We start from the raw sequence: 15,000 nt of genomic DNA, 5'->3' as shown, positions 1-15,000 counted from the left end.
TACAGGTACCAAACAACGAAATTTAGGAGGGGTGGCTCCCCTGGTGTTAGGAAAGAAAAAAAAAAAACTTTAAAAAAAATCACAAGAAGGGAAGGAGCTGGTTTACATAAATAAAGGCTATGTACACTATCCACTATACTATACTGTACAGATAGACGACTAGGGTTGTCATATTGCACATAGTGTTATTGCACATTATTTAAAGTGTCGCAGTTTGCAGGCTTGAAATGTACATATTTGTGCCTCAGCACTACACCAGATTTTTTTTCATGAGGTCATGTTCAGGAACCGTGATCATTGATGATGGTTAGACAGGTAGTTTGTTACATGAGATTTATGGCATGTTTGCCTAAGTGAGAGAGAAATAAAATGTATTAAACAAAAAGTAAATGAATACCTACAATATATATATATATATATATATATGTGTTAAACCCTTTTGACAGCAGAAGCTACATTGACCACGCACGCACTCGCTCTCTCTCACTCACACACTCTCACACACACTTAAGGTTCATAGGTAGCTCCAGTATGGCAGGTTGGGTTGATCTGCTCACCAGGACCGCAGTGACAGTCTCCCAGGCAGCGGGGAGCCCGTCTGGGACTGAGCAGGACATCTCAGCGGACTCCATCATCTCCGTTCTAACACCAGAATCAGCTACTCCTCAACAACCATGGGGTCGTGTCTTTTATTCAGCAGCTATGTTTGGCTGTGTGATCTCACACACTCATAATCGTGTATTGGCCCGAAAGACCCAAATAACACTAACATCAACAGACTTGGGGGGATTTGAAGTGATCGCGCTTTTTGCTGAAGTCTGCAGGGCGCATGATAGTGACGTGTCAGGTAGTGGCGGAAGTTATTATAAACGTGTGGCGGAAGTGTTCGTGACAGTTCGCCGGTTGTTGTGGCAACCTGCTAAATGGAGGGATTTTGAAGCAGCCAGCAGCAGATACGTTCGTGTCGAAAAGAAAAGTCAATTTCGTATGACTGTGTCTTTACTCTTTACGTAATACCCTACTAACCTGACCGAGAGAGATAGAGAGAGAGACAGACAGACTTTCTTTTCGGCATACTTTGACATACTCACAACTTCAAAGTTATCATTGAGTCGCACTCTAACAGACTCAAGAGCATTGTCTGCTAGCCAGCAAGGAGCCTAAACAAATCTGTGCTCCATTTCATCCTCATCATCTTCTTCATCATCATCTTCATCTTCATCTTCATCATCATGGCCCAGCAAGGTGCCGCACTGCAGACGTACAACAACGAGCTTGTCAAGTGTAAGTGATTTGTTACTTAGATTTCCTTTGACTTTGTAGTTGTTTGCATTTTGTTTATATTTGTTTATAAATATCCTTTGGTAGAACTAGGCTACTTCTTAGTAGTGTCAGTGTGTGGTTGATCAATCTCTTTCTTTATATGATTAATATTATATATATTAGATATTCAACAAAAGCGTGGGAAGCTACTCGTGGCAAACTACCCTTAAGCAGGGTGAGGGTTACTCAATCTGATTAGCCCAGACAGATTATGCTGCTACTCTCTATTTTAAATGCAATCTGCCTCTAGGCTCTTTAACTGGAATGAGTCTCTCTGCCCCATGGAGACCCAGCCTATCCTATGGCTACCCCTTTCCCCTGGATGCCAACTTTCATTCAGGAGGAGAGAACCTGGACCTGGACTCTCTCTCTCTCTCTCTCTCGCTCTCGCTCTCGCTGTGTAATTATGGCTATTTGACACAATATTACTTTAGAAAACATTGAAGCAATGTATTGCCTTTTTTAAAAAAAGCCTTAGTACTTGTCATCAATAGCAGTCAACTCCTAATCTCCTAATCATAATGACTATGGCCGTGTTGGGGGGGTGAGAGATGGCCGTAGTTCTTTTTTAGATGTCACAAAGTGAGTTTGTACAACAGACTCTGTGTTTTACAATGTAAAAGATAAAGATAATAAATAAACATACATACTCATCGGAAGAGAAAGTAAACAGAAATAATCATTAAAATAAATAGATACTAATATTGATAACGACGTGTAGATAGATACACAGAGGAACCTGTGCTGCATACTGTGCTGCATACCATCCAGCAGCACTTACACTGCAGCCTTGCCAGAGCACCTGAGACCCCTGGGAAATAACCTCAGGCTGTTATTCACCGTGCTGCAGCAAAGCCATCAAACCCCTCTGACGACTGTGGTTTCAATCAAGGCGTGGCACTCTGCTTGTGTACAACATCAGGGTAGCGAATGCTGAATGACTGTGTTTCAGTCTGTCCACGTACATGCCTGTTGGATCTTGCTGACATGACTGGTGGCATCATTAGAGATGTTAGTGATGATCATCTAGATTCTAGATGTTAAACCAGGATGAGTTGTCTGAACGCGCAGGTAGAGCTAAATGAAGGACGGGTTTCTCCTTGGAGTATGATGGTCTGCTTGGTGTGAGACTGTTTTCATTGACGTCTGTGAAACAGACCCCGTATTATAGAGGATCGAATGGACCGTTGACTCTCAACCAATGACAGTCGGGTGCATTAGTTTTGATTTTGATAGGCCTATGTTATGACAGCAGAGTGATGATAACAGGCGTTGAACGTCAGGCCTACAGTATGCTATAAAGTTGGTCTGGGGATAGCCTTAGTACAGTATTTATCCTAGCTGTACTATAGAAAACACCTCATTTGCATAATTACTACTAGGCTACATTGTCTTTAATGGTGGTTTACTTACGGCCCCTCCCCCTTTGTTGATCTTATTGTATCTTGTTCTTATCGGCTATTCCTTCTGCTCTGTTAGTGAGTCCCTCTGAAGCTGAGATGGAGGTAGGCTATCTCAGTCAGTAACTGTGTGTTTGTGTGTCTGTGTGTCTGTGTGCTTGTTGGTTTAGATTAGGTGTGACCTCTGGCACTGGTATTTCATTAGTGTGTGTCCCTCCCTGCCTCACACACACCTCCTCCATCCATCACAGGCTGCAGGAATGACCTGAATCAGCAGGAAAAGGCTGTTGAGGGAGGGGGACATCAGCATAGAGACACACACACACACACACACACACACACACACACACATTAAGTCTTGCATTGTGCCGCATGTCTTGCATAAGCAGTGTGTATTCCAAGAGGACACATCGGCTTTCTGACCTGCTCATTGGGACTGAGATTGTATTCTTTTTATGATCCAAATAAACATAATCAATTACTATAATTGATCAATTACTATAATATACAAATATACTGTAAAAACTGAGATACACACGCACAAACAAAGTCAATCCCATTGCATCCACCCTCCTAATATCCTGATGTTGTTGTGGTGGATGTTGACAGTTGCTCTGTCCAAGGAATTTCGTTGCATTGTGTTTGTATTCAAGGTAATGAAGGTAAATCGCATGGCGATTATCGATAGCGCTAAATCGTATGGACCTACAGTAGATGCAGTGCCAATCCCAAAGATTGTGTCGCTCACATATAAAGATTGCGTCGCTCGTGTGTAAAAATATTTTCTGTTCATTATGAGACTATGGCGGGACAAATTAAACGATGCCGGGGCCGCCACATTCCAGGTAATTCATGGAAACACTGAATGACAAATTAAATGGGGCGGCTGTGGCGCAGGAGGTAGAGCCGGTGTCTAATAATCGAAAGGTCGGCAGTTCGATCCCCGGCTGGCCACATGTCGAGGTGTCCTTCCTTGGGCAAGACACAGAACGGAACCCCAAATTGCTCCCAATGAGCGGGGCCGGCACCTTGCATGGTAGCTTGCCGCCATTGGTGTGCGAATGTGTGTGGTGCAGGATGGGTGAACGAGAGGCCGTTGTAAAGCGCTTTGGAATAAGGTGCTATATAAATGCAGTCCATTTACCATTTGAATGACAAATAAACAAGACTTGACTTTGTCGCGTTTGTCGTGTCGTCTCCCCAGGCATCGAGGAGCTGTGCTCCAAGCGGGATGAGCTGAACCGCCAGATCGTCGTGGAGGAGGAGGAGAAGAACCGCCTGCAGCACGACATCCGCGTCCTGACGGAGAAGCTGAGCCGCGTCAACGAGAGCCTGGCCCAGCGACTCAGCTCCCGCGCCGACTTCGACCACACCATCGCCGAGACCGAGGCCGCCTACATGAAGGTCAGGCCACCCAGCAGGGGCACACACACGCACACACTCAGACTCACACTCACACTCACACACACACACATATATACACACACACACACCAGTGTTATTCTGTTCTCAGATCAGCCCTCCAATCATGTTCGTCTCATGTTACTCATGTTAGTTTTACCTCACACAGCAGCCCCCCTGCATGCATACATACACAGGCCTACGAGACGTAGCGTAGAGACGTAACGTTCTCAAGCTTTACTGGAATCATAAAAATATCCCTGGAAATATTTACAGTAATTCCGGACGCATGTACAAACCCTCCACGTCGTCTTACTGTAGTATCAAACTCCCTCGGAATCACCGAGCGCCTTAATGACAGACCAAACAAACACCCACCAGTACCGCTAATTAAAGACAACAGAGAGCGGTTTGTGCCCAGAGACCCTTCAGAGATCCAACTGCACATCGCCACGGCGACGTGGGAGTTCAGCTGTAAGACTGTTGCTTTGGTTTTTCTACGGTATCTGGTGGTTAATGCTTCAGCGTCTGATGTCGATTGGAAATGTCTCGTTTCCCCCATCAGATCCTGGAGAGCTCCCAGACCCTGTTGAACGTACTGAAGAAAGAGGCGGGAAACCTCAGCAAAGCCACTGAACCCAGAGGGAAAGACCACTGACGTTGATCTGAACCCAGAGGGAAAGACCACTGACATTGATCTACCATCTCCTCTCTCTCTGCCCTCTCTCCGTTCTACCCACGACGAGCAGCATTCCTCCCCCATCCTCTTCCACTGGATCTGTGGACTGTTTTTGAAATGTATTTATGTGATAGCGCTTTCACTTGTGTGTCTGAAAATGCTCTCTCTCTGTTGAGTTGACGTAGGGGTTTTATATAAATCGAATTATTTTAATAAAGATGATCTCTAAGTTTCCCTTTCGCCTGTTAGAGTTTGAACATGTATGAAAGAGGGTAATTCTGGTTGTTCATATGTTGTTGTGTTTCAGAAGATATGGTCTGAGTCTGAGACACACACACACACACACACACACACACTCACTCCTCCAGACAGGTACTGTTAAGGGCTCTGCACACAGCGTGCGATTTCTGTTGCGCGTCAACATTCCATTTTGAAGTTTGAATGGAAGTCTATGAGAACATCGCATCTCAACACACACGGCCCCGATTTTAATCGCACGGCGAAAATTCGATTCCATTCATTTTGAATGGGACAAAGCACACGGCGTGCGAGTTTTGTCGCACTGTCAAATTTGTGCTTTTTCCCATTCAAAATGAATGGAATCGAATTTTCGCCGCGCGATTAAAATCGGGGCCGTGTGTGTTGAGATGCGATGTTCTCATAGACTTCCATTCAAACTTCAAAATGGAATGTTGACGCGCAACAGAAATCGCACGCTGTGTTTCAGAGCCCTTTAGACACGGTCCTCTTTGATATGTACAGCAGAACAGACTAGTCACACTAACATTCAAGGCTTCATCTATTTAATTAGCTTTCATTTGTACAGTTCTGACATCTTTTTTTTTTTATGCCCAAATCATTGACGAGTACAAATTTTACAGTAAGCACATCTCTTTGATGCTAGAGATTTATAGATAAACAGAAACGGAACATAAGATGGTGGGCTTTCTAGCTACAGCATGACACACAACAACAAGAACAGACAGACAGGGAGATCCAATGGTCCTTAAGGCAGAACGCCTTATATAAACAGTATTCTTTCAAGTGAATCAAGTCTCTATTCCCCATAGTGACCATCCCAGAGTCTTGCTGGTTTTGCACTTGATCATTAGGACATCCCATAACAGTCGCTGTTGGTCCCCTGCTTCGATGAAGGCCAACATTACCAGTTACAAGGTTCCCAACGGAGGAGCTAATGGGCCTCCGTAGGGATTTGGTCCCCCAACGGCAGCAGTTAGCGGTTAGCACAGATGCTAATGGCTGGTGTGCTCTGGATGGATCCAGGGACTCACAGTGGACACTAAGCAGTGGTCATTCGTCAGGTCAACAATCACAAGTTTTCCAATACGTGGTTGTGGTTGTGGTTATGGTTGTGGCAAAAACCTTGAAAGTGGACATGGCATTAATGGGTAGTGCATTCTTACTCAGTCATGTTTCTTGTTCATATACAGCAGGATAGGTTGTTATCCTTACTCACTAACAGACAGACTATGAACATGTTTCTCCCTTCCCCATACCGGTAGCCTGCTTTTTCATTCCCCATACCGGTAGCCTGTTTCTTCCTTCCCCATACCGGTAGCCTGTTTCTTCCTTCCCCATACCGGTAGCTTATTTCTTCCCATGAGGTGCAAAACAAAGTTAATACGACAACAGTGCAAATGAAAGTAAAATCTTGACATTAAGAATCCCATCTGTCTAATCATGATATATATATAGTTATACATACAAAATGTCCAGCCTCCCAGAAGCACTATATTGATGGATCATAGCTTACCTAACCCTAACCCTTCCTTTGATTGGAGATATGAAAAAAAAAAAAAAAGATAAGTACAAGTAATAAATTATTCTTATGAAAACGTCATGGTGGAGTATAAAGAAACTGTACATCAATACTGGCCAAAGGATGACTTTTGAGAATGATGAGATGGTGAAAGGTGGCCACCACAGCGATGGTTGAACACTTGAGTCAATTGGCATTATTTGTCAAAGTAAAAATATGTTGAAGACGTGGAGCTGTCTTGTAAAAAAAAAAAAAAAAGATTTGATTTCTTCATATTTCACCTCAGGTTGCAAATACACACACACACCCTCGCACACTGATGTGCGCACACACATACACATGCACAAACACACACCAACACACGTCCTATCAACAGTCTCATAATCAGCTTGCTTTCATTGCTAGAATGGACCAGCTCACTCTCTATGGAATGTGAAAGTATCGAGGTACCGACTGAGAATGGTCAGAAGCTATTCAATCATTCTGCAATGTGGAACGACAAACACATACACGGCCAAGACACTCTCTTCCGGATGCTTCTATTCCAGCTATTTGATCCATACAAAAGGTTTTGAATACATGAACGAGTCTCAAGACACGCAAACTTCAACTAGGAAGAAACGACTTGACCTTTCTCAAACGCGTGCTGGTGAAAGGTTTCTCGTCGATTTGCTACCCCTTGGTTTACGCTTGACCCTTCTGACCTAAATCATTGGAATTGGTCAAAAGACTGGAGACAGGGGCATTGTTCTAATGGAATCTTACACTGTGCTGTACCTCTGCCTTTGACATGAAGCTGTGCACATCAAAGGATATCTGTATTGGCCTGGAGAATGTTTTAAGCATCACTGTTCTACCATACAGTCCTTTGATGATAAACTCCAGTCTTATTAACTTGCGTCGGGTCTACAGAGCTTGTTGGAATCACAGGGGGGAAGGGGGAGGGCAGGCGGAGGGTTGGATGTTGAAGTTTGCTTGCCCCAGGACTCTTCAGGCAAGTCAGTCTGACAACTGGGAATACAGCATAGCTGTCAGGAGACACGTACAAAAACTAAAGGCATACAGAAGCATACAGTAAAAAGGGAACCAAGTCAATAGAAATCAGAACATGCAGGAGGAGGTACAAAAACAACACAAGGAACTAGGATTGTGGCACCCTTTCACTATGCAAGTCTTTAACCTTTTTTTTTTCTTTTTCTTCTTCTTCTTCTTCTTCATTTTGTCTGCCATGGTCCCCTACAGCACGGCGTCGTGGGCCTAGCCTACATTCTAAAAACTCCAGAGGAGAACCAGGACATTGTAAGAACTCCAGAGGAGAACCAGGGCATTTTCTTTTAGAACTCCAGAGTAGAACCAGGACATATTATGACATAATAACACTGAGTCTCTTCACCATATATGGCCGGGCACTGATGGCTTCCTGTTCTTAAGAAGGAACTCCACCTACGACTACATCTCCTCGACAACAAGGACACATGGAAACACAGAGAGATAAGAGTTTAAAGAGAGACTCCAAGGCAGACAGACTTGGAGACAGACAAGACAGACTGGCTTCTTCTTCCGGACATCTCAAGCCTGGAAAATCACGACATACTGATGCAAATTTCTTACAAGCTTGGATTATATATATTTTGGACAATCAAGCTCAGTCCGTCAAGTCAGAGAACAGGTTCAGCTCGTGAGAAGAGGAGGAGGAGGAGGAGGAGAAGGATGATGAGTGGATAACAGATCAACTGCACAGGTCAGATGTGGACAGTCCAGCTGCTTGGGTTCTGTGATCGTTGGTCGGTGTCTGGACGTCAAACTAAAGGGAGCGTGACAAGAGGAGTGCTTTAACTTGGTCTCGGAGAGTGATGGTGGGATGTGGGGCCCGGTTCTGATGGGTCTCACTGGGTCCCTGGGGGGCTGTGGTTCTGTGTCCAGGCTGGTTCTACTGGGCGGTCCGGTTTGGTTCAGTCTGATCATCAGAAGTAGAGAGCAGGCTCACTGCTGAAGTCTGAGAGGGAAGAGCTGTCTGCTGGTGTGAGCTGAGACAGAGACAGAGACAGAGACAGAGAGAGAGAGAGAGAGAGAGAGAGAGACAGAGACAGAGACAGAGAGAGAGAGAGACAGAGAGAGAGAGAGAGAGAGAGAGAGAAAGAGAGAGACAGAGAGAGAGAGAGAGTGAGAGAGAAAGAGAGAGAAAGAAAGAGAGAGAGAGATAGAAAGAAAGAGAGAGAGAGAGAAAGAAAGAGAGACAGAGAGAGAGCGAGAGGGAGAGAGAGAGAGACAGAGAGAAAGAGAGAGAGAGTGAGAAAGAAAGAGAGACAGAGAGAGAGAGACAGAGAGAGAGAGAGAGAGACAGAGAGAAAGAGAGAAAGAAAGAGAGAGAGAATACAATTAAACACCGCTATTAGTAATTCCCCAGGCACTATACTACTAATAATAACTTTTTATTGGTATAGCGCTTTTCCTGCAAATGTTGCAGCTCAAAGTGCTCCAATCATTATATAATCATTATTTTATTATTTAGTCATTTAAAGGCAATATTTAAAAGATGGGTTTTTAGTCTTTATTTGACCATATTTGCTGAGGTTGCATCCCTAATGTGAACTGGCAGTGCATTCCACAATTTGGGTGCATACAATGAGAATGCAGCCTCACCAAATCTCTTCTTTTAACTTTGATTTAAATGTTGATGAATGTGTCACTGGGATAAAATGGCATTTAAAAGTGAGAAATGGTCTCACCATGACTTCCTCTGACATCATCTGTGTGCGCTGGTTATTGGCGTCCCCCTGATACACAGGGTCGTCCAGCTTGTGTTCCTGCCAGGTGTTGTAATCCACTGTGTGCTTGGGAGTGTAGTTGGACAGATCTGAGAACAGGACAAAAAAAGACCACAGTGAGTCTGCAGCATGTCCATCAAGTCCAAACAAACCAACCCAAAGTGTCTTCAGACAAACCAACCCAAAGTGTCTTCAGACAAACCAACCCAAAGTGTCTTCGACACACACACACACACATGCTGGGTGGCCAGCGTCACTGGAGCAGTTAAAGTTGCATAACAGTTATGTATGATGAATGCATGTGTAACCTATGGGTGGGTTAAAACGTCTACATTGGCCGTGACCATGTGACCATGGTTTGACTGTGTAATGTATAACCAGTGTTAGAATCCGAGGCTGCAGGGGGACTCTTTACTGGTGATAAGCTGTTTATGGCAGAAGAGATGAATACCTGCTAGTGATGTGAGATATCCTTCCCATTAAAGTGCCCCCACACACATGCACGCACACAGACAGACAGGGACAGACAGACAGACAGGCAAACAGACAGACAGACAGGCAGACACACACACACACACACACACACACACACACACACAGACAGACACACAGACACAGAAATGCCATTTGTGTGGGTGTAGTTCCACATCTGCCCTGTAGGTGTCTCCCATGTGACACAACCAATAACCAGCCAGAGTTAATCTGCCGTGGCGGCTGCTGCTGCAGCCATTTCCAGATTGCTAATAAGGTTTGGGCCCGAATTCATTTCTCTCCCTTATCAGCTCTCCTTACCATGAGAATAGATCTCATTGAGTCTAACAGATTCATTTCCTCCTCTCTAACCTTTTGTCCTCTCCTCACTCTTTCCAATTCCATCCCCTCTACTGCTCTCTCTTCCTCTCATTCTGTCCATTTCCTGCTTTCCGTTGCCCTGCCCCCCTCCCCCCTCCCTCTCTCTCCTCCCCTCCTCTCCCTCTCTCTCCCCTCCCCTCCTCTCCCTTTCTCTCTCCTCCCCTCCGCTCCCTCTCTCTCTCGTCCTCTCCTCTCCCTCTCTCTCTCCTCCCCTCCTCTCCCTCTCTCTCGTCCCCTCCTCTCCCTCTCTCTCCTCCCCTCCTCTCCCCTCCCCTCCCCTTCTCTCCTCTCCCTCTCTCTCTCTCTCGTCCCCCTCCGCTCCGTCTCTCTCTTCCCCTCCTCCGCTCCCTCTTTTCTCCCCCACCTCTCCCTCCCTCTTCTCCTCCTCCTCCGCTCCCTCTCTTCTCCCCCTCCCCCTCCCCCCTCCTCCTCCTCCTCCTCCTCCTCCTCTCACCAGTGCTGTTGTTGGTGTGCGTGAGGGAGCCGGTGAAGCTGGGCCGGGGGATGTGGATGCGTCCCACCATACTCGTCTGCTGCGGCTGCCGCTGGTGCTGCTCTTCCTCCTCTCCTCCCTTCCTCCCCTCCTCCTCCTCCTCCTCCTCATCCTCCTCTCCGCTGTCCCACACGCTGCTCTCCGAGGGGTACTCGTAGGTGCTCTGGAGGCCCGACTCGTTGAAGGAGATCTTCAGCTGAGAGAGGGAAAGAGAGGAGGAGGAGGGGGAGAGAGGCGGAGGGGGGAGGGGGAGAGAGGTGGGAGAAGAGAGAAAGAGGAGGGGAAGAAGAGAGGAGAAGGAGGGGGAAAGGGAGGAGGAGGGGGAGAGAGAGGAGGAGGAGGGGAGGAGAGAGGAAGAGGAGGGGGAGAGAGAGGAGGAGGAGGGGGGGGAGAAGAGAGGAGAAGGGGGGAAAGGGAGGAGGAGGGGGAGAAGAGAGGAGGAGGAGGGGAAGAGAGAGACGGAGAGGAGAGAGAGAGGGAGAGGAGGGGAGAAGAGAGGGAGCGGAGGAAGGGGAAGAGAGTCGGTCAGTTAGTGGTCAAACAATAAAAGATCAGACTCTGTGACGGAAAAACAAGCCTGACGTAATTCTGTGGGTTTCTCCTGGGAGTGGCCAGTTGAGTCATTCACACACCAGTAGAATCATTCATACACCAGTAGAGTCATTCATACACCAGTAGAGTCATTCACACACCAGTAGAATCATTCACACACCAGTAGAATCATTCACACACCAATAGAATCATTCCTACACTGGTACTCTGCAATGACACTCTGCAAACGTTTAATCTAATCTAAGACCTATTGCCCTTGTTCAACTGTACACATCATATTGATATTCATCTCATGTATATTCATTTATTATATTCATTTATTTATACTCACTGTAATACCTTATACTGTAAAACCTATGCACTGTCTACATGATCATGTCTTTTGCACTATTTGGTTGATGCCAAACTTTGGTTGATGCCAATACATTCCGTTGTCTCAGTACTTTCCAATGACAATAAAAGGTAATCTAATCTAATCGTCAGATAATTTCAGCACATTGAAACAACCCAGGGTAGAAGAGCCAACAGCTGCTTCTGTTCAGCCTCCCAGGCCTGTACGTGACTCATCCCGTCAGAGGGGTTTTCCCCTGACCCTGCCTGCCACGCTGACTTCCGCCCTGGACAGTTTCTCTACTAGAAATACATAAAAATAAATATAAATAAATAAAAAAGATTACTTTTATTACAATGATTGATGGAGAGATAATTCATTCATGATTTTTAGACAAATGTAGCCTATTTGTTGTAAGTCCCTTTGGATAACAGCGTCTGCTAAATGCCAAAAATATGCTAAATGCAAAAAAATATGGCTACAGTTTTTTTTATGGTGAACCATAGACACATTTTCCCCCCTGATCACAGCCAGCTCAGTGTGATAATACTGATTTTGAGCACATGAACGATTAATGTGTTCCATGTGTCCATGTTGCTTGTTGTTTTTGTGTTTTCCGTATCTCCTGTATTGTCAGCGTCTTTGAGCCTCGGAAAAGCGCTATATAAATGTAATGAATTATTATTATTATTATTATTATTATTAATTGCTGGAAAACCTCAAATGCTTTAACATAACCCTGGTTCACTGTGCATACAGCACATTTCTCCTCACGACGAAGAATCCTTCTTATCACAGCATGAAACATTAACAGTGGCTGCTTCCTTATTACTGCGTAATGACATGCTATTTGCCTCGTCATATTCCTCAGCTTGGCGAACTTTGATAAATTCTAGCAACAACAACACAATCATGATCCAACTATCATCACCTATCATCTCAGAATTGATCATTAGTTAAGCGAGGGGAATTTATTTTTTAAAAGTATTTCCCTTTCCGTTTGACCTTTGACCTTTGAGTGTACCATCCCGATGATGGCTCCCTGGTTGGCCAGGGCAGATGGCGGCCCTGTTGGCAGACTGAGTGATGACCGGCTTTGTTGGGCAACGTCGCCATTTGGCCACGCGGCAGGTCTGTACAAACATGCCATGGAGGGGTGAGACTCTCTGTTGTAACATGTTGCACTACATGACTGGCAACTTCCCCGTCACATGACTCGACAGCTTCCTGAGAGAACTCCTTAGAGACTCCTGAGACTCTCTGTTAACATGCCATGAAGGGGTGAGACTCTCTGTTAACATGTCATGAAGGGGTGAGACTCTCTGTTAACATGTCATGGAGGGGGTGAGACTCTCTGTGTTAACATGCCATGGAGGGGTGAGAATCTCTGTGTTAACATGTCATGGAGGGGTGAGACTCTCTGTTAACATGTCATGGAGGGGTGAGACTCTCTGTGTTAACATGTCATGGAGGGGGTGAGACTCTCTCTGTTAACATGTCATGGAGGGGGTGAGACTCTCTGTTAACATGTCATGGAGGGGTGAGAATCTCTGTTAACATGTCATGGAGGGGGTGAGACTCTCTGTTAACATGTCATGGAGGGGTGAGACTCTCTGTTAACATGTCATGGAGGGGTGAGAATCTCTGTTAACATGTCATGGAGGGGGTGAGACTCTCTGTTAACATGTCATGGAGGGGTGAGAATCTCTGTTAACATGTCATGGAGGGGGTGAGACTCTCTGTTAACATGTCATGGAGGGGGTGAGACTCTCTGTGTTAACATGTCATGGAGGAGTGAGACTCTCTGTGTTAACATGTCATGGAGGGGGTGAGACTCTCTGTGTTAACATGTCATGGAGGGGTGAGACTCTCTGTTAACATGTCATGGAGGGGGTGAGACTCTCTGTTAACATGTCATGGAGGGGTGAGACTTTCTGTTGTAACATGTCATGGAGAGGTGAGACTCTGTGTTAACATGTCATGGAGGGGTGAGACTTTCTGTTGTAACACGTTGCACTACATGACTGGCAACTTCCCCGTCACATGACTCGACAGATTCCTGAGAGAACTCCTTAATGAAGCTCAGGAACGTTTACATTCCTTAATGGAGCTCAGGAACGTTTAACTCTTAATCATCAATGTAAGGACTAAGGAGTGGCGAGGACAGGTAGGTTACCATACAAACATGTTTTGGAATTTCTCACACAAGCAGTACACATCACATACTATACAATGTTCACGCACACGCGAGCGCGCGCACACATACACACACACACACAGGTATGTACCTCTCTCCTCTTGGCTCCGTCCCCCTCTGTAAGGCCTCTAAGTCTGCCCTAATCTCCATCACAAGGCACAACAACTGCTCCCACCCCAGGGCTAACCCTAACCCCAAGCCTAAACCTAACCCCAAGCCTAACCCATCCCCAGCCTGATCCTCATCCTCATCCTCATCCCAAGCTCCAGCCCCAGCCTAGGGATGGACGGTTTTTCGGTTAAACCGAAAACCGGGGTTTCTAAAAATAGAAACGGTTTTTTATCAAAACCGTCTGAAACCGTTTTTTTTTTTTTTTTTTGGAAGAATAAAATAGAATAAGAATAAAACTGGAACATGTCACATGTTTGTCGTGTGTGAAAATAACAATGATACAGTCTGAATCTGCCGCGCAATGAGTGAGAGGTTTGGTCAGTTGTGAAGAATAACTGAGGATTAATATCTAATTGGGATTATATTTAAGGGTAACGAATCACTCTATGGGAAAGATAGTTGCCTTCAGTTATTGGTAGATAGGAAAGGTTTTTTACAATTACTCGCTTACATTTAATAAGATCATTTTCGCTGCTCTCTGTAAAGCGCATTGGGTCACTTTTGTGAGAAATGCGCTATAGAAATAAAATGTGATTTGATTTGAAATCAATCAATCAAACTTTATTTATGTTCTATAGCACAAATCATGCATTGAATGTAACTCCAAGTGCAGTATTTACTAAACCACAATATAATAAAACAAGAGCTATACGGATCAAGAGTGTTTGTGCACAGCGCCACTGTGTGTGAAGGCGCTACTGAAAGTGATGACAGAACGCATGTCTCAGAAGATACGCGGTCACTTAGTGACGCAAAGGTAGTTCTGTATTTATCTCTATCTGTATTAGTACATTTATTTTGAAAGCTCTATTTTGACAGCTCTACCATGGGCACTTTTATTTTGATGGGGCATTCTTTGTTGATTGACGAGTCAGTCTCGCGGCATGTGGTTTTTATGAAAAGCTTTAAGTATGTTCACTGCATAATTCTAAGTCTAATATTTCAGTGATTATTGAGCAGTATTCAAATATTTAAATACATTGAGCAGCAGCTGAAACTTTGAAGATGCTGTTCCAAGAGATGATCTTCCGTGCAGGCGTGCACCCTGGATCA

General features: G+C 45.1%; 3 protein-coding genes across 3 annotated transcripts in view; 1 reads left to right on the top strand and 2 right to left on the bottom strand.

Annotated features, from left to right (window-relative positions):
- Positions 1 to 774, bottom strand: part of anapc2 (anaphase promoting complex subunit 2) — a 12,309-nt gene extending 11,535 nt beyond the window's left edge. The window contains 1 exon segment of the mRNA XM_080528846.1: positions 558 to 774. Coding sequence (XP_080384972.1) covers positions 558 to 635 — 78 coding nt within the window. The 5' untranslated portion in view covers positions 636 to 774.
- Positions 775 to 1,232: 458 nt separating this feature from the next.
- ssna1 (Sjogren syndrome nuclear autoantigen 1) lies at positions 1,233 to 4,983 on the top strand (the record flags this gene model as incomplete). Its single annotated transcript, XM_080528854.1, has 3 exons — positions 1,233 to 1,284; positions 3,928 to 4,127; positions 4,690 to 4,983. The coding sequence occupies 3 exons, from the start codon at positions 1,233 to 1,235 to the stop codon at positions 4,780 to 4,782; spliced, it is 345 nt and encodes a 114-aa protein (XP_080384980.1). The 3' UTR covers positions 4,783 to 4,983.
- Positions 4,984 to 8,547: 3,564 nt separating this feature from the next.
- Positions 8,548 to 15,000, bottom strand: part of tprn (taperin) — a gene marked incomplete at both ends in the record, with an annotated part of 25,442 nt that continues 18,989 nt past the window's right edge. Inside the window, 3 exons of the mRNA XM_080529662.1 lie at positions 8,548 to 8,610; positions 9,313 to 9,440; positions 10,658 to 10,892. Coding sequence (XP_080385788.1) covers positions 8,548 to 8,610; positions 9,313 to 9,440; positions 10,658 to 10,892 — 426 coding nt within the window. The remainder of the gene's footprint in view (positions 8,611 to 9,312; positions 9,441 to 10,657; positions 10,893 to 15,000) is intronic.

This window comes from Nansenia antarctica (genome assembly GCF_963989245.1).
Source record: "Nansenia antarctica genome assembly, chromosome: 4".
Lineage (NCBI taxonomy): Eukaryota > Metazoa > Chordata > Actinopteri > Argentiniformes > Microstomatidae > Nansenia > Nansenia antarctica.
Note: the sequence above shows the minus strand (reverse complement) of the source record. Positions and strands in the feature narration are given on the sequence as shown.